The 23,634-nt window shown below is 40.1% G+C and overlaps 1 protein-coding gene across 1 annotated transcript in view; it reads right to left on the bottom strand.

Moving 5' to 3' along the window:
• rgs8 (regulator of G protein signaling 8) overlaps positions 1-23,634 on the bottom strand; it is a 49,114-nt gene that overhangs the window by 6,648 nt on the left and 18,832 nt on the right. Inside the window, exons 2-3 of the mRNA XM_072438395.1 lie at positions 11,144-11,254; positions 9,352-9,413 (exon numbers count right to left, since the gene is read on the bottom strand). Coding sequence (XP_072294496.1) covers positions 9,352-9,413; positions 11,144-11,244 — 163 coding nt within the window. The 5' untranslated portion in view covers positions 11,245-11,254. The remainder of the gene's footprint in view (positions 1-9,351; positions 9,414-11,143; positions 11,255-23,634) is intronic.

The following is a 23,634-nucleotide window of genomic DNA, read 5'->3' as shown; positions in this document are numbered from 1 at the left end:
TGACTTTGGGCCTTAGGAGGGGTACATCCTGGACAGTGGCCAACTCGTCACAGGGCAAACACAGAGACATAGACATTACATTCTCACATTCATTCACTAGGGCCAATTTAGAGTCACCAATTTTGGCTAACACATGCATGTTTGACTGGTGTAGAACAACTGGAACTGTGTAATACAACTGGAAGAAGGATTATGTCATCTGGCAGTGACCAGACGGGCTTCTGAAATAAGGTGAATAGCCTGAAAATTACCGTACATAAAGTATTCATACTTAGATTTAAGTACGGCACATAGAGTAATGAAGCCTGCGTAAATTCAACCTGGAAGACCTAACTCCACCATCTACATCAAGGCCACCTGCCCCAGCTCAACCAACGCACCCAGTCCAGCCTGTCCGTCCGTGAGAGTTCTGATCTCTCCTTCACCACGGAACTCCTCCAGGTTTCTACTTTTTCCCATGGAGGTTTTTGTAGTTTTTCCTGGCCAAGAAGGAGGGTCTAAGGACAGGACATCGCCCCTCGCACCTGCTCCCCATCTTCAATCAACGCACCCAAGTTACTCCTCCCTGTGGCACGTTGCACCTCTGCTCCCAATCAGCGCACAGCCGGTCCGATATTCACCCTCACTCAGTTGGCTCGGCCGCTTCAGACCGTACTGCGAGCCACCACCTCCCCTCCTCCTCCTCTGCATCCCTCTCATCCTAATCATCTACCCTCTCACCATATCTACCACCACCAGTCTCCAGGCCCTGGGGGGAGACATCTAATACAAATAGATCATGGAGTGCCCATGATCGCAATGTCTTCCGCCGGGGTCTGAGCGCCAAATAACCCATGTAATAAAGCTAAAACAGTCCTTTCTTTGTCGTCTGAGTCTCTCCAGGGTGAAATAAATTTGGTTTCTCTCTTCTTACTTTGTGAAAAAAGTGACACGTGTAATATTGACTTCTTGTTTTTCTTTAGCTTTTAACCGTGTTATAACAAGTTTGTTTGTGAGTTGTATCTATCTTAATTCACACTAGTTTCCATAATTTGGTTTGTGACGTTGTCTTCTCTGAGCCTCACAAATCACATTTTCCAGTTTTGTGACGTCAAAGGTAGAGATCCGGAGTTCTCCTTTGTTGTTTTTAAGTCACCAAACTTGTTCTGAGCAATTCTGTCTCAAATCACATTAATTACAAATAACAGCAAGCTAGCTTTTGTTTATTTCCTCTGGCTGACCAATTGCCTAATGCAGTGGTTCCCATTCTTTGAGTTGGAAAGGAATAACTAAAGGAATAACTAAAGGAGAACTAAATGCCTTGGTAAGTGCCTGTGATGGTTAAATATGTATTTTCAGGCCGTTTGAAGTGTCCATCGTGGACCCCTGCTGTATCAGGGCAGACACCAGCCATGCAAAATTTGCTTTGACATCGACCCAAAGGCAACTATCATGAGAAACTCTGGCTCTTTTTTATATTCTGATATGTTAAATGTTTTTATATGTGATAATAATGCCTTACTTATGTGATAATAATGCCTTACTAATACAGCGTATTTTCACAAGAGAGCTGCAGGTGGAGCTCTATCGTATCGCTTAAGTAACTAAATTCAGCTTTAATCTAAAGAATAATTGCTAGACTCAACGATTAGCAAAATAACCGTTTGTTGTCTCCGTACAAAACACAAACCTTTTTAGCCTGTGAACATAATCAATGCATTGATAAGTAGTTCCTTCCACATCCATAACCTGATGGCACTAAACATATGAGCTCAGTGCACCTGTGTTGTAAAGTGTGTAGACAGTGCACTTTGTGTCCTCGGCCTCATCCAGGGCCTAATCTAATCACGCACTGCGGCTTGTGTCAGTGTGAACCTTGTGTTCAGAGCCACAAATCTTATTATTGCTAGAACATAGTGTGAATCTGGCCCATTTATAAAACAGGGATTTTGCACTCCAGTTAATGCTGTGACTTAGGGTCTACTCTGCCTGGCTGACCACATCGTACCCATTACACAAATATCAAGTAAATGGTGCGGCCAAATTGACATGGCGCTCTATGGTGCGGCACAAGCACAAGGCAACTCTGGGCTATTTTGGTTACATTGCAGCTTTGTTTTGTCCTTGTTTAACCCTTTTATAATTGGGAGCGTAGCGTTGCACGTGCTTCTAGAAATTTGAAAGACACAACATAACATGAGGTGGAAAAAACCCTTTTAAAGTTCCTTGACAAAAAGATTTTACAGTTTGGAATGGAACTGGAGGCGAAAAAAAAGTGGAACATAATGGGTCGGATTTTGCCCTCCATCTTAGCATTAACTTGGGCGTTGAGGAGTTCATTTCCTGACATCTTGCATCAGCGCAAGTGTGATCATGCCAAAATATGAGGTGGAGTGAAGCAAACTGAGGGCGTGGCATGATGCATTCTGTGATGGCCTGGATCGTTACTAATACACTACAAGACTAGTGCAGTGAAAAATACAACACACATTTCCTTGAGTACTGTTACGATCCCCATGTGGAGATAATCATAATAACACAACCTTCATGGGCATAAATAACATATATAGACTATGTCCAGGGTGGCAAAGGCGGTTAGCACTCTTGCCTCCCAAGAAGGAGATCATGGGTTCGATTCCCGAACCACACCAACATCACATGATCTCTCTGGGTGGAGTCTGTATGTCCTCCCCGTGTTACAGCTTCTCTCCGGGTTCTCTGGCTCTAAATTGGCCCTAGTGACTCTAAATTGGCCCTAGTGAATGAATGTGAGCGTGAATGTAATGTGTTACGTCGCCCTGCGACGAGTTGGCCACTGTCCAGGTGTACCCCGCCTAAGTCACCCGCGACCCCGAAAGGGAACAAGCGGTAGAAAATTGAAGGACATGAGATATTTACACAGAACGATGGTACACGGTAGTGAAGCTTGTGAACCGGGGGTCTTGTGGCGCACCCGCAGTCCGTTGCGGGTCAAATTAGACTCATTCCTCCATGAATACACGAGTCTTGATTGTAATAAAGTAATAAAACACAGCATTTGAAGCTCAACATACAGAGCAACTTGTCCCCTGGACATCGCTTCACTGAAGTCTTCTTCTACAGTGTGTCAAACGCCTGTGCTTCCTGCTAGAGTGCCCCGGTTGCCGTTAGCCAGTAAAACTGTGTGAATTAGCCTCAAAAGGTGTATGGGCCAAAGGGTACAAAGCGTGGGAAAAAGTAGCGGCTTTGAGTCCAGAAACGGTGTCCAGAAACTACTGAGAAAGGTAAAAACAAGTTTACATGTTTAAGGTTTGTACATGGCAATCCAGTCAATATTAGATTTTTTTGAGAATGTGAAATCCTTTAGCCTGCTCCTGTCGTTTCATAACCCACTGCACACACATCTAAAGCACGCAGCGTCTTGTTTGTGTTGGGAACATTGCGTCTCTCACCTCTGTAAAGCTCGGTCAATTGAATCAGGAAATCCAGGTGCAACAGGGCCAGATCTTCTCTTCATTAACTTCTAATGCCCACATGCAGTGAACTATGTCCCCTGGTTTATGTAATTGGTTTGGTCATGTGTGAATTTGAATGTGGGGCAGACAATAATTCCAGGAAAAATGGTTGGACAAACATAGTCTTGGTTATGGAGTAATGATGAGAATGTTTTTATGATCTGTAGCTCGAACTCAAAGTATTTTGTCTGAAACAGAGCGGAATACAAGAGTGATTCCCCTTGACACTGATTGTCATTAACCTCAGAATTGAGTTTTACACATGTATCAATCTTGAAAGTCTTGACAGATATTTGAAGCTAATTGGACGAAGTATCACAACAGCAGAACAAGTTGTCCAATCAGAGAAAAGCACAGACATATTTCCTGTCCTCGAATGCGTGTCATAATACTGCTAAAATAAAAAAGTATGTCTATGTGTCAGGGCTCCAGAATAACTTTTTTGGGGGGCCGTCCCAAATTTCAGACTGAACTGTGCCATCCACATAATATTGTTTATTGGAACATTTTAACTTTCTGCTACTCTACATATTATACAACACATCTGTTTAATTATTAGTTTTACCCATTTATTTGCCATTTTTAAAACTAAATTGTGGTCTTATTTACAAAACTAGATTGATCTTTGATATGTAACCCTCTAACACGTTGACATTTTGCAAGCAGTTGATAAGAAAAACCGCTGTCCAGCTCTGATGATGCCATACGATCCTCTGTGCTCTGTGTTACTCTCCACAAACTGACACTGGATTTACTGATCCGCCTGACCAACCCCCCTGTTGAGACCCTTGTTTGAGCTATTCTAATGTGATATATATTTTTGTTTTTTTCAAAAACAAAATTGTCAACAGAAATAATAAATGGTTCAAAAGAAAAAAACTCAAAACACAAAATCAAATAAAGAAAATAACACACGCAAAACACAACCCAACACAATTACCGTCAAAAATGGAAAAAATCAACCATTAAGAAAAAAAAGGATGGGTGTCCAGGATAGAATAGAAGAGATGAATTTACAAAAAAAAAAAAAATAAGTCTTAAGGTAACAGCAGCAGAAAAGATCTAAAATGTATTTCTGAAAACGTAGATATAAGCTTACATAGCTTACACCCTTTGACTGATATATTTTTCTTTTTTTGCATAAAGAATACAAGCAGTGAAAAGTTCCAGATAGTCAATTACCGGGTCAGCCCTATGTTCCCCGAGGCCTGGGTTAGGGCTGGGGTTAGGGTTATATGCTGCTATATTTTATGCTGTAAAACCATACATTTAATCACAATTATTTGGGATGTGGAACCTGAACCAGCAGCCTATGCTAGTATTTGTGTAGTTCGCCCGCTCATAGAAAAGAGGGAACATAGATACCGGGAAACATAGGTACGCACCCCAATAACCAATGGGTCGCTACCAGTTTCTTGGCAGTCAAACTACAAAAGACGTAAATACACACTGCTTCTCTATGATTATAAGATTTGAAAGCTCATTTTGAATCTGAGACAAATAAAGTGATATCGATTTATTGAAATCTAACGTTTCCATCTGTTATGCAAAGCTCTTCATCCTTTATCTTGTGCTGGGAATTCGATCAAAGTTTAGCCTTTTTGTGTTCGTAGTAGAAACGGTGCTGCACTTTTATTGAGTATTACTAAAAGCTGTATCATCGTGTTCGGGGAAAGCCCTGTAGAGAGTGGGCTTTACTGTGGTCTCTTCCATCAGCTGAGGGTGGATTATCAGATTTCTGGCAAATACACGGAACCCGCTATGTTAGAATGAAGTAGAGCCATCTTCATTTTGGTGATTGATATTAAATGTAGTTATATCACGGCTTCTACAAGGACTCAGTGTTCGTACCATCCATGCTCGGCCCATTAGTGCAATGAATGTCAACAGTTGAGAGTTTTCGAAGACTTCTGAAACTACTGCAATCAAACTAAAAGCCTGTGATGCTGTTGGCTTTCATACTCTCTCTGGGTTTATGGCTAACTAGTTGTACTCGTTGGATCTGGGAAGCCCAAAGCGAAGAGCGGATGCTGCATTCCCATTGGATTGCGTCAGTTACTTGAAAAATTGAAAGTACTTTTTTTTTAAATCTCTATCGCATTTGCCAGTTTGTATTTGTTCTCTTGTTCCCGTTTTATTACCTGTTTTGGTTGGGTCCTGCATAGCAATGTCTCCTTTTAAATTGAACCTTTCCTAATTGGCTTTGACTTTCTCCATCTATGAAATGTCACTGAAAATTTAATTGAAATGCTGCATGTCCCATTTGAGATTGGCAACCATTGATATTGTGTTATTTCAAACCAAAATTCCCTCTAAAACAAAATCTATTTCCTGTAATTCTATTTCTTTTTTTTAAATTACTTAAGAAACTATAATAAATATTCCACAGGTGCTATTCTACCCAAACAAAGTAATAATTAGAAAATCATATAGACTGTAAGCGACTGTAAGCCTTTGAAGTTACAAAGTCCCACAGTAAAGACCTTTCTATGGATGATAATGAAATAATAACACATCTTTAGCTGCAGATTTGACAGTTTTGTTGTTTCCACATGAAAGCTCATATATTGAGAGATTAAAACAACATTTTCAAGAATTATTTTCCGTCTAAAACCCTCAGCCATGCTTCCAAGGTCGGAAGTGTGTTCAGTAAAACCGCATTACTACCAGTGGTCATTAGGTTTGTTTTACCCCATTAAACCTGCTGACGCCTGGACTCGGCTCATGTCGATGTCAGCGATGATGCTACGTGGCACTTTTCACCTTGTTAGCCACAGGTCAGCACGGAGGTCAATGATGAAGAGTATGAATCCTTAGTTGTCGTCACACTTATGTAAGTAGAGCTCGGGGGGAGAACAAGGAGATGGTGGTGGTGGTGGTGGTGGTGGCGGCAGTGAGGGTGAAATAGGAAGGTTTCTTCCACTCTGATGGTAAAGATGGGTAGAAAAATGGGACAAAACTGAGTATACCCATGTAACCGGCTCTATTTATATAACTACTTTTACTACTACAACTGTTGCTGTTGCTTCTACTGCAACTCCTGCTGCTGCTACTACTACTATTTATACCACCAGTACTACCACTAGCAGGGAATAACACTGTTTAAGGCGAGACACTGCAGGTGAATAGGAAAAAATCTTAAGTTTAGAACTTCTTCTGTAGTTTACTTGTATAAATGTATCACATCTTTGTCATCATGCTATGTTTTCATGTAAAATAAAAGGTATTTTATGTGTCAAAATGGCCAAAATTGCTATTTGGTTGACATATAAATTGGTAAAAATGGACAGAGCAGTTAAACGTCTTGCTTCATTTTGTTAACATGTTAGATACAATAAACTTCTACAGATTCGTATGATCTGTCAAAATCTTGCCTTTACTGTATGTTGAAATAGAAAGCTGACCTCCCCAAAAATGTTTGCTTTTGGTGTCTTGCCTTGGTAAATATATTTTAAATTGTACGTAATTTCTACTTTTTAGTCATAAGGCCAATCGGAGCAATTTACAAAAAGACGTTTAGTAATAAAAAGTTTGTGGCGCTGTGAGGCGTGGCTTAAGCTAAGAAAACAAGAAACACTTCCGGATTATTGTCAGCTTTTTCTGCATTTATTTCACTATGTTGACTCTTTTGTGTTAATAATGTAAGATGCATCATGCACTGGAATTGTAATTTTTTTAATCTTGAGGCGTATGATAAACAGGAAACATGTGTTGCTAACACGCGCTAGCTCAGATTTGCTAAGTCTATCAGTTTAAGAAATAAAGTTACCATCACTGGAAATACGGCAGTTCATCACATGATGATTCAGTGTTTGGTGAGTATTATTACCTTTTTATATTGTAGTCTGGACTGCAATCATTTGTTCAGAGTGTGCTACTATATCAATCAGTCACGTCTGTGCGAGAGGCATGTTTTGTAGACAAACATTACGTATGAAAAAGTTATGTGTCAGACTGTTTTCTGCCACAACTCCGACGGCGCTCCCGCACTCGCACAGCAGCAGGGCCGATGGATGAGCCGCTTGTATCGTCTGCTTTTTCAATCACGCTTCCGCCCTCTCTGCAGCGGTCTAAGAACATCTCTGACCACTCGCTAGTCCAGTGTTGTTCCGGCGGGCCTGAGTCTCTGCCCCTTCGCTTTGACAGTGCAGCCCCGAGCAGACTCTGTCCCCTGTGTGAGCGGATGGTTCAGTCCGATCTGATGCAAAGCGCAATTTCTGGTGGTTGATTCACATTGTAATGGGTAGAACTAAGCGCAAAAACAGTTATTGATTCAGCATGAAATGATGACAGGGAGTGACAAAAAGGGCAGCGCAGGACGGAACTTGACAGCAAAAGTGAGGGAGAGAGCCAGAGAGAGGTCAGAAAGCACTGCAGTGGCGTGAGGTGCAGGAGGGAGAGCAGACCTCCGAGTCGCTGTGACGGGGGCAGCCCTGAGCCTTGTGCCAGTCAATGGATGAACATCACTACACACGCTTCAAAGGAGACCTAATACAATGAAATGAGCATTTGCATTGGCATTCGTTTATTATGGTCGCTTTAACTGGCACGTGTTCAACAATATGTGTGCAAATATTGAGTTAGTCAATGCAACTAAATGAGAAAATAGGTCTCACCAATGCCACTAATAAACATGGTTGGTGTAGAGGCTAGTTTGCCCTGCCAAAACAGCCACTACAAGTTAAAGGTGTACAGTGTAAGGTGTCTTCCAAAGCATCAAAATGTAGTCCAGTGAAATGGTTAAAATGGATTTATTTGGCTCACCTTTGCCACAATAACGCATGGAACAACATTAGACACAGTCAAAAATCATATGCCTCTGCACCTTCCAACACATGGTGCCAATTTCCTAACCCCTTTATACTTGGGGTTTCCACACCCAACAACTACCCAACAGTGCCCCATAGGGGCTGGAGGTGTCATGGAGGTGCAGTCAAAATGGCTCCTACAGTTGGTCTAAGATGTTAAAATCTTATACTGGTTGCTTTATGACCAAGGTTTTGGACCAAATATAACGGACCTGTTGAAGGAATCCTTTGGCTTGGCAGACAAAGAGCTTGAAGATGTTTGTACATCCCTGTAGACAACTACAAAATCACATGTTTGGAGAGAGTTTTTTCGTAAAATAATGTCAAAGTGCCCATTACTCACAGGGAAATACAGACTGGCTGCAAGGAGACAAACCACTATCAAGTGTTCTGGGAATGTCCTGTTGTTCAAAAGTTTTGGATGGAAATTAAGGATGCACTGAAGAAAATTTTTGACATTGCTATTTCCTCGATTTTGGAACTATGCACTTGGGCCTGAGGACTACTGCCATGGACACAATAAACGGGGGGGAAAAAGGCCATCACAAAAACATTGCCGACACAAATTGCACCGACAATCAACGACTGGACAAAAATTACTGTGACTAAATAGGACGTTTTCTTTGTTTTCTATGTGTCATGATTTCTCTCTTTTTTTATCTGTTTTTGGTGGATGTCTGCATATTTTGTTTATGTCTTTTCTCTCTGGTCTTTTTCTCGTTTTCTGTGTTTGTCTTTATAAGTTAATCTTTTTTTTTAAAGTGAATGAAAATAAACAAAACAAAAAAGGTTGGTTAAGAGCCCTATGTTGGCTTTTTGTTGTCTCGGTTTCGTCAGTCACGTAGCTTCTTCCTCAGCGAAAGCCAAGGATGGCCTAGTTCTTATCAGGCCTATGATATATACATCTGTTTATCATTTGAACCCATCCGTCAGCCAGTGCCCAAGGACTCAGGAGTACCTAGCAGAAGCTGGACACCGCAAGCAGTAACCCATTCAAAGCAAGAATCAAACTCGACTCACCGCTGCTAATGTTACCAATGTTTTAAAAAGTAATCGAGATGTGAACTTACATTTGTGTGAGATGAGATCGTTGAACGACTCGGACCATCGCACCACCTCATCAGTGGACAGTCTGCAGAGAGACAGAAGAACGGAAAATAAACCAGGAAGCAGCTTTAGTGTCTCATACATCTTTATATCGCCGATTTAGACCATCTTCTCCTCACAGTGGTATGTTCTACGCCATCAACAAAAGATTTCAGAATGGATCGTTTGAATGCAAATGGAACGTTAAGGAATATTTTCAGCATTTATAAAAGTTGTTTTTTATAAAAGGTTAGATGAGGTACACTTAATTGTCCCTGTATAGAAAGGTTTTCTCTCCATTTGACCCTTGATACCGCTAGGACCTCCCTCTCTTGAGCTAGGCTTGGTCAAGACCTTAAAGTACATGTGACATGTTTTTGTGATTTTCACATTTTACTTTTATCTGGTGTATTTGTACCTATCGTATATATAAGTTATAGTTTTACACCAATCAAAAAGCTATCTGTGGAGAAAAGTTGAACAATGGGTTGAAAATGACAGGAAGTGGTGAGTTAGTGTCGTCAGTTTGAATCCCGACTATGACAATTTACTGCATGTCCTCCCCTCTATTCCATCCCTCTTTTCACGTTGTCTTTCCTGTCTAATAAAACCTACAGGCCAAAAATCTTAAAAAAAGAGAAATGACAGGAAGTGACCAAACTCCTTTTTTGACCCTCCAAACATTAATTCAACAAAAAAAGATACTCTCATATAGTTTTATTTGTCAAGGGAAGAATAAGTGACATTAGATGAGTTTTGGTCCAGAGGTTGCTGGGGAATGTCACAGTGTGATGTCATCAATTACAACCAGGAAGTAAAATTATAAACCTAAAACAAGAGCTATTCTGGCAGATTCTTTCATATATTTTATCTTTGGTTTAGTTCAATGAGTGGTCCAACCTAACATAGGATTTTACCTATTGTGCGTGTTTTGTGTTGGGTCGTGTCTTGTAGTGGTTTCCGAAGTGAAGTTTGGAGTTAGCGGCGATAATATAAGGTTGTCCGAGCAACAAGCACATAAAAGAAAACTGAATATGAGATCACACAGTCCACAATGCTCCACTGAGACACAAGAAATTATTCTATTGGCGGCATCAAACTATGACAATATACATTTATCCTGTTTTTATTCTTGCTGTGTCTTTATTTTTGACCACTCTGATATTTGTTCTTCTGCTTGACTGGTTCCCCTTGGGGAGAAATAAAAGTAATTCTGATCCTGATTTAGAATAGAATATAAATTAATGGTGGGGTGCCCCCGTGGAATGGTCTTAGACACTGGACTGTGGACAGAGAAACTAAAGCCTTTTGTCAAGGCAACTGACCTCATGTTTAATGTTGTTGATGAGAAATGCATTAAAGAGCTCAAGATCACCACAGATTGAATCTAGAGATTGCTGTTTGTGCTTGTAATACTGTGAATAAGAGGCAAATTGACACAAAATAAAGAAAAAAAAAACATTTTCTAAAATTCCTAACAGTTCATAGAGTCTTTGATTCCGTGCTATACGCTGTTAATGATCAGGCACGTTCAGGTGGATTTATGTTATATGCGGCTGGTGCCCCTGCCATCATTGTGGGTCCTTAGCGTTTGCCTATTGCTGCGCTGGTTCCATGAATTAGCGCCCCTGGGCAGAGAAAGCGGACAGTCTGAATGATGAAAGATGCTTCACCACCCTATAAGAGACTCCTCATGCAATAGTAAATAGTACCCAGTCTGTAACCGGTTTCCAAACACTGTCTTGGGTTGTGCATGCAGGTTTTGTCCAGACTCACTTCTGACATCGCGCCGTGGTCTCGTGAGCCGGGGGCAGGAACTCGCTGAAGTCGCTGTAAGAGTCCGACTTGTGGGACAGGCAGCCGAGTCTGGTCTTCATCCTGGGAATCCTGGAACACACAAATATTACGTCCATATATTATTGTTACAGCATTTTTCTTTAGTCTAGACTAGAGTATCCCAAATTGATAAAATGTAAAATGGTATGTATATCTTATTTCTTGGATGGTGTAGATAAACTAAATGAATAAATGGAGAGTAGATGCATAGAGATCAGGTCTGAACTAGACAGGACTGGTTTGAACAGGTGTAGCTTAATATGCACAAGCCTCGCTGTAAAGGCTCAGCAAGGAATTTAATCTTCTCTTTCTTGCTACTAAATTTGCAGTTTTCACATTGAAATAAATGATTGAAAACTGGATACAAATGACTACAAATAGTGTCAATTTCAAGTGTCAGTGAGATGGGACCAGCGTGATTAATTTTACCATTTTACAACTATAATAAATTGTTCAGAAATATATCAAAATAAGCTTGTTTTTTCCCTCACTTCTGCTGCTGAAAGCTTGGCTGAAGAAGTCAGTGTCTTTTACTGGCCTCTACAGGCCGCTGAGCCTTACTGCAGGAAGCTTGGTTCTTCTTCTCCCACAGCGGCTCAGTCTGTGGGCGTGTTCAGAGGCCCGTTCATGTTCCGCTCTCTAACATGAGCTTTAGAACCAGAGCGGACAGCAGCTTCTTTTAGAGCTCTGCACATGTGCTCTGAGGACCACACAGCCTCAAACCCATGGATCTGTGCTCAAACCACACTGAATAAACCTGTGTGGGAATCAAGGATGAAACTTAAAACTATCTTTTTAGAGACAAGTCGTTGTTTGTAGCTCAGGCTCTGTTCATGTTTCTAATGATTCGTTAGAAATACTGGCGGTATTTTAATAACATAGAGTGCTTAGTTTATGTCATTAACTGATCGGTGAGGTCAGACTATACAATCCATCCAGCAGTTTAAACAGGTATGGTAATTTAGCTCAGTAGTAGAGGCGTTCGCCCTTCACATGGGAGACTGGGGTTTCGAGACTGACCTTTTCATGTAAAAAATGTTTCACTTTTGCGTGCAAATGTTATCCACAAATATTGATGAAAACCCCAAGTCTGCTTTCCCATCCATAAAAGTCGCCACACGCTGCTGCTCTATGTATTTGTAGACTGGACATAATGGCTGTGCTTTTGCAGCAACAAAGCCAAATTTAGCATATTAAAATGCAGCTGTATCTTTGTACAATTAAAGTATGTGTATTTGTCACATGAATAGCATAAACCAATTGTAATATTTGTCATGGTATGGTTACAATTACGAAGTAAGATCACTCACTAGAGCCAAGTTACCTAACACATGCATGTGGGGGAGGAAGCTGGAGAACCCAGAGCATTATTAAATAATGAATACGTTGGTGTTCGGAGTCTGTGTCCGGAGTCAGTGTCCGGAGTCAGTGTCCGGAGTCTGTGTCCGGAGTCAGTGTCCGGAGTCAGTGTCCGGAGTCAGTGTCCGGAGTCAGTGTCCGGAGTCTGTGTCCGGAGTCAGTGTCCGGAGTCTGTGTCCGGAGTCAGTGTCCGGAGTCAGTGTCCGGAGTCAGTGTCCGGAGTCAGTGTCCGGAGTCAGTGTCCGGAGTCTGTGTCCGGAGTCAGTGTCCGGAGTCTGTGTCCGGAGTCAGTGTCCGGAGTCAGTGTCCGGAGTCTGTGTCCGGAGTCTGTGTTCGGAGTCAGTGTCCGGAGTCAGTGTCCGGAGTCTGTGTCCGGAGTCCGTGTTCGGAGTCCGTGTCCGGAGTCCGTGTCCGGAGTCTGTGTCCGGAGTCTGTGTCCGGAGTCAGTGTTCGGAGTCCGTGTTCAGAACGCCCCCCCCTCCCTCCACAACATGAAAAAGTTGTTATTATATAGTTTTTGTTGTTTTCTGTTTAAAACATACATGGCGAAAAAAATGAAATATGTTTTGAATCCACGCACTATCTTTGAGGGTAGCACGAGGTTTAAAATAAAGAAAAACAAACGAACACGTTTGGTCATTCCTAATAAATAATTCCGTGTCCAAATGCAGCTGTGATGGTGTGTTTAAGGAGCCTCAGGTTGCCCTTGACAACCGATGTGTCTCCGATGTGTGTACGCAGTCCAAGCATCGGAGTAGAAGCGACAGCCCTGCCAGTTAACCATCCACAAAGGTACACGCTATTTTGGGGAACGAGAAAAAGAGAATCTAATCAAGAGAGACTAAGTTTAGCTCACTGAAGCAAGGTTTAGCATTTGTGAGTCAGATCGGAAAAGCGGCTATAAACAGACACGTATCGAATGAGGAGAAGGCAGCTGAGGTGGAGGAATGTGGTTAGAAAGTACGTTTTTATCAGCCGCAAATGAAAATGCAATATTACTTACTGGTTGAGCGGCTTGTGTTCTAGCTTCAAATAGTGATGATACATGTAATTTGTCTTGCACGTTTCAAAAATGCATGACTAAGTGCTTCACAACATGTGCATACCTCATTTACACATTAAAACAAAAATAGAACACCACACCATGAATAACAACAACGCTAAATTTTTTGCCTGTGATTCTTTTCATGTCATAGATTAAAATCGATTTTGTTCCACTACACATGTAAAAGTAGCTCTTAGTGTCAAAATGAGACGGCTGTGTGCTGTCTGCATCTAATTATAGAGCGTTTTATTCTCTGGGACATAGAAAGTGGCTCTGGCTTCAGAACGTTGTGAAAATTGCTCAATACGGATGGGCAATACCACCATTTTTTATACTTGATACGGGTCTAACTTAATGGGTACGGCATTTAAATGATTATCTCTATTAAAAAAAAGGTTTCAAATCAGTTTTAATAGAAAAGCAGAACACCTGACACCACATCACAAGCGGAACCATGTTTGTAACCATAGAAACACACAGTGGTACTGGCGAGTTTCCCTGGACAAATGACCAGATCAGAAATGAAGCCTGTGTAAATTCACCTGGAAGACCTAACTTAAATCTGCGTCGGCCTCCATGGAAGGACCCCTCTCCCCAGCGCCATCATCGCACTCAAGCGGCGTCCGCCTGTCCGTCTGTGAGAGTCAGATCCCTCACTTCACCATGGACTCTTCCAGGTTTCTGCGCTTATCCCAAAGAGGTTATGCAGTTTTTCCCGGCCAAGAAGGAGGTTGGAAGGACAGGGGACGTCTGTACCATGGCCCCTACACCTGCTCCTCATCCCCAATCAACGCTCTCAAGTGACTCCTCCCTGCTCCCAATCAGCGCCCAGACGGTCGCATTTAAGCCCTCAGGCAGATGGCTCGGCCGCTCAAACCGTACTGCGACCCACCACCTCCCCAGCTCCTCCTCTACATTCCCCTCATCCTCTACCTTCTCTTCACATCTACCACCACCAGTCTCCAGGCTCCGGGGGGAGACATCTAATTCAAATAGATCATGGAGTGCCCATGATCATTGTCTTCCACCGGGGTCTGAGCGCCAAATAACCTCCGTAATAAAGCTCGCTATCATTCTCTTCTGTGTCCTGTGTCTGAGTCTCTCCAGGGTGAAATGCAGGGAAATCAGTTGTGGCTTCATTCACACTTTTACACATGCTGTGGCAAAACGCTGGCTGAATCCCAGGTCCAGCTGCATGTATGAAATGGATGCTGAGCTTTAACATTTGCATATGCTAATTTAAACAGTATTGATACTCACATTTGTACTAAGTCCGTATCAATACATCTATATTTTGATACCAATACTCCTGATCCTTGAGATGAAAAGGGTAGAAAAATGTCAATTCTGAACACTGCCTGTCAAAACAACACAAATATTCACTAATAATTCAATTTAAACAAGTCCGTACCATTTTTAACACAGAAAACCTCGAAATTGTATCAAAGCTTCATAAAGAGTAAAACTTGTGGTAAAGAATGTAATGAAAAGCAGCAGTATTTATCAAATAAAACTTAAAAATCTAGATTTTCTGTCATCAGAAATGTTGAGTATCTGTCACAATCTCCTATTAATTAAGCAAATAATGTCAAATCCGTATGTAAATGTGTTCAAACCGGGCTCTGATATTGCTCACATGGGTCTGATTTTAAGGTTGTTGTTGTTTTTTTTAACTAAAACCATCTTTATTTTTCATGCTTTGCAATATTTTGAGGTTAATCCCAGTTTTTCACATGATGTTCTACTTATACATTAGCTTGTCCCTCAACAGCCTCCATACATCCAAGAGTCTGATCTGTGGGAGGAACCGGAGTCGGTCCACCTCTGTTCTGCTGCTCTAAATCACATGTGCTAATCCTCCATGCATCGGAATACATTAGCCACTCAAAACGTGCACGCAGGCAATTGAGATTGATTCCTCTTGAGCTCATTTCAATCTAAAGTACCTTTTTGATTATGTTGAGTAATTTAATTATATTTTTACCTTCAAGCTGTTTCTCCTTCAACAGCTTGAATAAGAATCCAAATTCTAGAATGTTAGTTTTGTTTTGGTGACATTATTACTTATTTGCACTTATTTGTATCGACTGACTTGATCAAAATAAATATATAAAACCTATAAATTTCATACTATTTAAAAAATACATAAACGTGTACAATATTTCATTAGCATCTCTTGTAGTTTATAATTCAATTAGAAAGAGCCTAATTAGGTATAAGCTTGCATTAGGAGCTGCACCAAGGCCATAGGCTTAAGCCAACTTAATTTGATTTAATAAATCACATGTTCTTTCGATATAGAAATCAAATAAGTTACCTACTTCCAAACATTTAGAATAAAATAGGCAAAGATATAAAAAAAACAATATGTAAACAGACTAAATGTGAATCAGAATAACTTAAAATTCATTTCAGATAGCAAAATAAATAGTTATAAAAAAAATAAAAATAAGAACAGACGTAGTAGTGGATATTACCAACAGAAAGACTGTTTATCCCTGGATAAATGTGCTACAAAATGGACCTTGAGCTGAGCAACTTGAGGGGTTTTGAAAAAGGTCATTATTTTTTTAGCGCGAGGACAGGCTCTTTATAAGTCCATGTCAAAGTGCACATCATTCACAGGGAAGTACTGGTTGTTGGAGAAACTGTGGCTGTCCTAACGGTCATAAATATTGGACTGAGGTTAATGAGATCTTTAGTGTCGACATGTCTAGAACTTAAAACTCCAACAATGTAAAAGATTGATGAATACCTCATTAAAACATTAAAAAGGTTGACAGGGACTATTGTCAGACGCATGGACCAATACACAGGTGACATGTTTGTTGGACTTCTAGGTTTCTTTTAAAAAATACACATATTGTCTCTTCATTCTCTGGTTTTGTTGTGTTATAGAGAGAAACTGCCTTTATCCGATGAATCCATTCGTCCAAAGCCTTTCTCTCCATTTCCCTTCAGTTTGTGTGCCGTGTGCTGATGCGGAGCTATTTTTACAGCTCTTGACAAACACGTGCAGTCAGGAGGAAGTAGTGCGTGTACGCTCAGACGTGCAGCCAAGGCATCAGCTCCAGAGACGGGACACGGAACAGACACGGGCGACAGACACAATATCATGTGCAATCTTTGGCTGTGAAATTCTCAAATAAAGTACTGATGCTGCTATTGCTGCTTTTCAGATGACATCAGAGCATTCTATCAGCCCCAGTGATATTTAATACTGACTATAGTTCAAATGCAGATGTTGGTTGTGATACAAAATTGAGAATGTGTTGAGTCACTGATTGAAATGACCCAGATTGATTATGTGTGTCACTCTGAATCGAACCCTACGCAATATCGAATAGGCTCTCTGGGAAACGTCATGATGGATGTTTGAATCTGATCGGTCAAAGCGTCACAAGAACAGGAACACGGCGAGAAAATCGGATCAAATCGGCCAAAGTAAGCGTCCGCGTCGCCAGGTTTGTTTATGTTCTTCCTTTTGACGTCCATAAGATAAGATAAGATAAGATAAGATATTCCTTTATTGTCCCACATGGGGAAATTTCATTGGTGCAACGCAGGAAGATACCGAGCCAGGTTAAATAGAAATCATCACATAAAAGATGTGTGAGTCTGTTATCGATCAGAAAATGAGGCTTATGCCCCCCGTCTGAGAGTATGATGTCATCACATTCTAGAATCTGAAAACTACCAATAAGGACTTTGTGAGGCACCAATAGGTCTGTTTTGTTTTGTCCTGGTTAAGAGCTATTTTAGTCTTCAATTAGTTATTCAGGAGCAGATTTAGTCCTGGTAAGAGCTATTTTAGTCCTTGTTTAGACCAGCTCTAAAGTACATTCTATTACTTATGACGGCAAAAGACATCAAGCGTGTTTTTATTTTCTTCAAAATGTTTTTACATATAATTTTAGCCCATCAGTGGCAACATTGTCTGCTTCTATAAAAAAAAAATACAATACAATAAAAATATATATTCATAAATAAATACATTAATAAGATCATAAACACAACCCGACCTTTTACGTAAGCCATTAACATTAAAGAGTGGTTTAATGGACACAGAACTGACTTTTTAAAAAACTTTTTCACCACGTTCCCTCATTAAATTAGGTGTCATTAATCCTGTTTACGAGCTTGTCTTCTCTGAGCCTCACAAAAACTAACTTCTAAAAAATGAGATGCCAAAGTAAAAGTACACAAGAGCATGTTTAAAGCCCAATGACAACACAAATAATGCATAATGTGTGTTCTTTAATGCTCTCTCCAAACCACACTCTGTTACAATTATATGTACAGTATTATGAGCCCACCCAGCAGCTCCAAAGCCCCTTTCCGACTGAATTGTTATGGGAAATCATGGCGTTTGCTGCAGTGCTCTGATGACTCATGCTTTACTATGGCCCATTGTGGAGAGTTACTAAGGGAAACATATCTTTGGATTTAACAGTCTGCTGTGCTATTCCATTTTTAACCCAAAATCTTTACACGTTCCCTGAAATGTTCTCTTTAAACACAGAATCATTATCTTTTTTTTAATTGTATGTGTTTTTTTGTTTTTATTTTAACCATGTTATAACATTTTTCCTGCATGAAAAACATACATTTATCTTCATTTACACTATTTCACTAAAACGGTTTATTGATCATTGGATTGATTTAGCACCTTGTGTTTCATACTTTAATTCTAATTTGAATTGTTTTTTGTTGTTATTTTTTAAAGAATAGATATAAAAAACAGGCAAGAAGAGCAAACATTTTAAATAATAATGTAATTAGACATCAACTAAACCTCAAAACAAACACAATCATGGCACATTTAATTTAAAATCAAAGTTTTAATACATTTTCAGCTTCCAAATACTGTAAAATATTACAAAACAAGGCTATTTTGGTGACTAACAACCATTTGACCACACATGAGTTTGATTTTAACAAACATTTAATCTAACATTGTGTTCCCCACCAAAAACATAGCAGGTCAACAGCAACTGCTTGACAAGGAAATGCTTGTTTTGCTTCACTAAGCTCCACAAATCCATAGTAACTTTATAAAACAGAGCTGGAAGTTAGATAGCAATTATTTTTACTTGTTAGCAAATCTAACAACCATATTAACAACACGTTTTTGTTCTTGCAGCATACTGATCACAAAATTCCTGTTTTTGTTTTGCCGTCATTAAAGGAATGGGATAGAACGTTTACATGAGTACCAGGCTGTGTGCGCTTACGTAACTCCTGCCTGCCATTCTCACTTGACAATACAGCGATATAATAAGAACAGCAACAGCCTAATGTGGTCCAGCTGTTATTATTAGCTCAAAATAAACTAAATGCTAAAAATATATCGGCAATATAAACCGTGAAATTGCATCTCATATGTAAGTTAGTGTTTGCTTCTTCTCTTCCTGCAGAGAGGTGCTTGACATGGTTATAAAAAAATCTATTGCTTTGGTTCTATTTTTAATCTCGTTCTCCCCTTACACCCCTGTGCGCTCTGGCTTGGTTTAACCTCCCTGATTTGCACGGATGCCTTCGCTCGCGGTGACGTGGGGGATAAAAATGGAAAGTCCAAGTGTGACGATCCTTCACTAAAGTTCTGAAGAGGCGTTTCGGCTCCCGGTCACTGCTCCGGTCTGCTCGGCTCACTGGGAGGTATAAATAGTACTATACCTTCAAGGTCTAGACTGAACAGACTAACCTGGACTAAACCATGAATGTGAACCTAGACTTAGACTTAGTGTTGCTAAGTCAACAAAGTCAACACCTATGGCAACAAAGGTTATCACGATTTTATCCCCTTGTATTGATTTTTTTTTTTTTATTTAGTCAAATTTTTTTTTTTCAAACAAAGTAATTTATAGAATTTGTTTCAGTAACATAAACGGGCAATGTGCAGTCTAAAATATTGTCTAGTTACGTCATTCTGTATATTATTCATATCAAAATAATTTACAGATACTAACCACAATCAAGCAGTAATAAGGCATCAATAAATATGCAATATCTTGGATTTAAAAATAAAGTGTTGAATGATTTGTCACCCAGAGATTGCGTAACACTTTATAACAGCTACACTTATAATAGTCCTAATAAAGCCTAAACAAAGTATTCATAATTCATAATGAACAAATAGTTTATTAAGAATAAAATAGTAGTTCAAGTAGTTACTAATCCAAAATATTTCTTAATAAAGTATTTGTTCACTATGAAATGTATTAATGTGTAGTTATTATAAAGTGGTTCCAGAACTTGTATTGAGTTACGTGATATTAACAACAATCATTGTCAACACCGTAATAACTGACTTGTGTTTATTAAAGGTGCACTATGTCATTGTCCTGGTGTTGTGTCTGCCACCTTCTTGTCTCCGTGAAGCTGTTCTTGCTTTGCCTGGAATGGTCCATATTATGGCATTAAACTTGCATCAACTTTGTTCCTGTACAAATATTTTGTGAAAGCTGCTCTTGGGGTGAAAATGAGACCGCAGTGTGTTGTCTGCATCTTATTATAGATTGGTTTAGGCTGCGACTGTATGTCCAAACTGTTCCTACATAGGGCATTATTTAGGGCTCACGCCATGTTTAGTGCTATCCGAATGTCCGGAAAAATTTCCCACAATGCACCGTTAAAAGTAGTGTCCAGTCACTAGACCCGTCAATATAGACCACAATTCATTGCGAGAGTCGGAAAAACAGCGGCAGGGCTTTAACTGGACATAACAGACAGAGCAAGTAGAAGAGCTGTTACAACAAAGCTCTGTTGACTCGAGACTTTGAACTAAACACTCTTAAGGGTGAGGGTTAGGGTGAGGGTTAGGGTTAGGGTGAGGGTTTGGGTTAGGGTGAGGGTTAGGTAAACGCACCCTCGCTGTGTGAAGGAAAGGTTTCGCAGGTCTTTCCTTCCTGCTGCTGTCAGACTCTACAACAAACACTGCTAGCCCTGAACATGTGCAATACTGATGTAACCGTGTGCAATACCATCATATTCATGTGCAATACTGAATCAACCATGTGCAATACCTGTAAATAAGAGTGTCTATTTTGTTTTTTTTATACGGTTTACTTACCTGCTAATAGTATTACCTAGTCTTGTGCTAGCTATTTTTACTTTATTTTATTTTTATTTTATTCTATTATCATTATTTTATTATTATTATCTGATTTTTTTATCTTTATTCTGTATTTTTTATTATCTATTTTATTTTATTTCCCCCCCTCCATTCCCTATTAAAGGTGGTATGGACGATTTTTCGGCGATTTGAGAACTCAGGCGGAAGTGCACATGCCACTCCCCCGTGCACATGCCACTCCCCCGTGCACATGCCACTCCCCCGTGTGGACTGATACAACACACATGTGCGTTTGTTTGTTAGCGCAACGGAGCGGATCGCATCTCTCGTCTCCCGTAGATTTCTGTCCACTTCTGCGTCAGCTCGAACTGTCTTTCTCCGTCTTCATTTTGCCCCGTACACTGAGGGAACTATATTATGATAGATCCATGCGCTTAGGCACGCGGAAACGTGGGGACGAGCCTGACGCGGCTGCAGGTGAGCGGTAGGTGTGTTTTATGATTGATACGTGGCAGGACAAATGATTCATCCACGCCACGAGGAAATATGACAAAAAAATTGCTGAAAAAAATCGTCCATTCCACCTTTAAGATAGGAGAGGAGTTTTGTTAATAAGAGTTTATTTTTTTTTTGTTCATAAGAGTTCTATTAAGAGTGCGTTTTTGAAACTTCCTATAATCTGTCCTTTCCTCATGTTCTACTGCGTTGTAACAACAAAATTTCCCCTTGTGTGGATATATTAAAGGTTTATCTTATCTTATCTTATCTTAAATGCCGCAGAGTTGCTAGCGTTAGCCGCTTACCTTAGCTTGAGATCATATCACAGGCAAAAAACTGAATAATCCAGTCTGTTTATAGTTTAATGTAAGATCCATGACTTGTATGGTGATTATTAGTCCATATATATGTGCGTGTCAGAATGGACAGTTCCGTAGCATCTAAAGGTTTTTACTGCAAAACTAAACGCACTGGCAAAGAATGGAGACATTTTAATTGCTTGATATAAAATGTGCCTTTCTTTGTATTTTAAGATGCATTATTTTTTACAGAAATCCAATTTTGAGATTTTGCTGACTTTTTTCCACTCGGACACCAGAGTCACGTGACCCGCGGCGAGGAGAATGTTGTGAGTGTCTGAATCGCTCTGTGATTGAGTGCATTACATAAGCTATAGTGCAGGACTATGAAGTGAATGAGGGGTTAGGGGACAAGTGTGGACATTCGGACGCAGTAGACTCCCCAAAGCAGGAAGTGCGCTGTTAGCATGTTAGCTTTACCGTCACATTGAAATTTGCTCAGACCACTGAAAGTCGCAGTGACTAATTAAGATGCTTAGAATGTGTTATGTAAGTGAACAATGGGGACTGCTGCTTACTGTTTAACATGAACTCGTTCTGCTTTTTTAAATGTTTTTAAGGCAGTAAAAATCAGATACAGCGCCTTTCATAAGTCATGACCTAGCTTAGTCCATTATCAGAAGTGCATATTGGTTTCGTTGTGTGGGCCATCTTTCCCAAATGCATTCACAATTATTTCAAATGTATGTCAAATGCATGCAAAGATTACGAGGAAAGGCATTGGATAAACAGAAGAGGTGGCACAAAACAAAAAACATCGTGCAGTCTGTCGTGGCTAAAGCCGGCTCCGTCAGATGGGCTGCCATGCTAGTTGTCTTCCTCTTTTGGCCCGATACGCCCTGCCGTTTGGACTGACTCTGTGACTCAGGACTCAAATCTGGCAACTTCAGACGTAATTAATTGTGTCACTAAAACTAACAATGGCCATTTTAATTTGTGTTGACTATTGAGAATATACTTTCTACATAGCTGATTTTTACTGTCTTAAAAATGTGAAAAACCAAAGTAGTTTTAAACTCTTTGCAACACACGTATCGCTCACTTACCTAATGCATTCCCTGCATCCCAATTATTCACAGCAACAAGTTTATTAAATGCTTTTGACATCTTTCAGAGAACCAGAGCGGAATGTTGCGTAATGATAAAGCTAATAAACACTAGCATGCTAACACCGCACTTCCTGCTTCACGCACAGTGGACTCATTTTTACCCTAAGAGCTGCTTTTACAATATATCTGTACTGGGGCAAAATAGATTTTACTTTTTAATATGAAAAACAAACTGGGTAAAGCACCTCAACTCAAGCTGCCAACCTAGAAAAAGAAGAATACATATATAGTATTGCAGTTGTTTTGAAGTTATGCAAAAAGGTTTATTAAAATGAAATACACATGCTGGGGTATCTTTATAAACAAGGGTAATTCTGCACTTTTTTGGTTGATTTTGGATGTGTTTCAGTCCCGGACCATCTGTGGGAGTGAATATCTTCTTTGCTGTGGGTCTCCTCAAGGTTTCTCTTTTTCCCAGTGTTTTTTGTTTTGTTTTTTCTTGCCAAAAACGGAGGGTGTAAGGACAGAGAATGCCCTTGGACTCATTTCCTGTGAATGTTTGTGTGTCTGCTTGTCTTTTGTTCTCTCAGTTGGTAAAACTAGCAATTTTGCAAAGCCTGGAACTATTTTTTGGGCTCTACAAAAGTGAATTTTGTTGAATTTTATGCAATACAACACTTGAACCTTGAAGTGTTGCAAGTCTGAATATCATAATTATTATAACAGCATTGCCTGTTATTCTTTTTCATTCATACTGCCCACCCCACTATTACTTCTGACTGCTACTAGCGCGTAGCGTGTTGTAAATGCACTTCCGGTTAAATGGGAATTCCGATCAATTCAAAGGAGAACTAGAGAACACACTTGCAGCTAAAATATGATATAAAGTAGGGTTGATTTGTGTAAAATGTTCAATGTACATGCGCGCCAACAAGTTAACAATGCAGTTTCTCTTGGAGGCTTGGAAACGGCTTTGCGTCGTACATAATCTTTTTGCCGCAAACTCACAGCCAAAATGATAATGCCGGCGCCCGTGGCAACTTCCG

This window comes from Eucyclogobius newberryi, unplaced genomic scaffold, assembly GCF_026437365.1.
Source record: "Eucyclogobius newberryi isolate DKJ021-1_F unplaced genomic scaffold, fEucNew1.0.hap1 SCAF_9, whole genome shotgun sequence".
NCBI lineage: Eukaryota > Metazoa > Chordata > Actinopteri > Gobiiformes > Gobiidae > Eucyclogobius > Eucyclogobius newberryi.
Note: the sequence above shows the minus strand (reverse complement) of the source record. Positions and strands in the feature narration are given on the sequence as shown.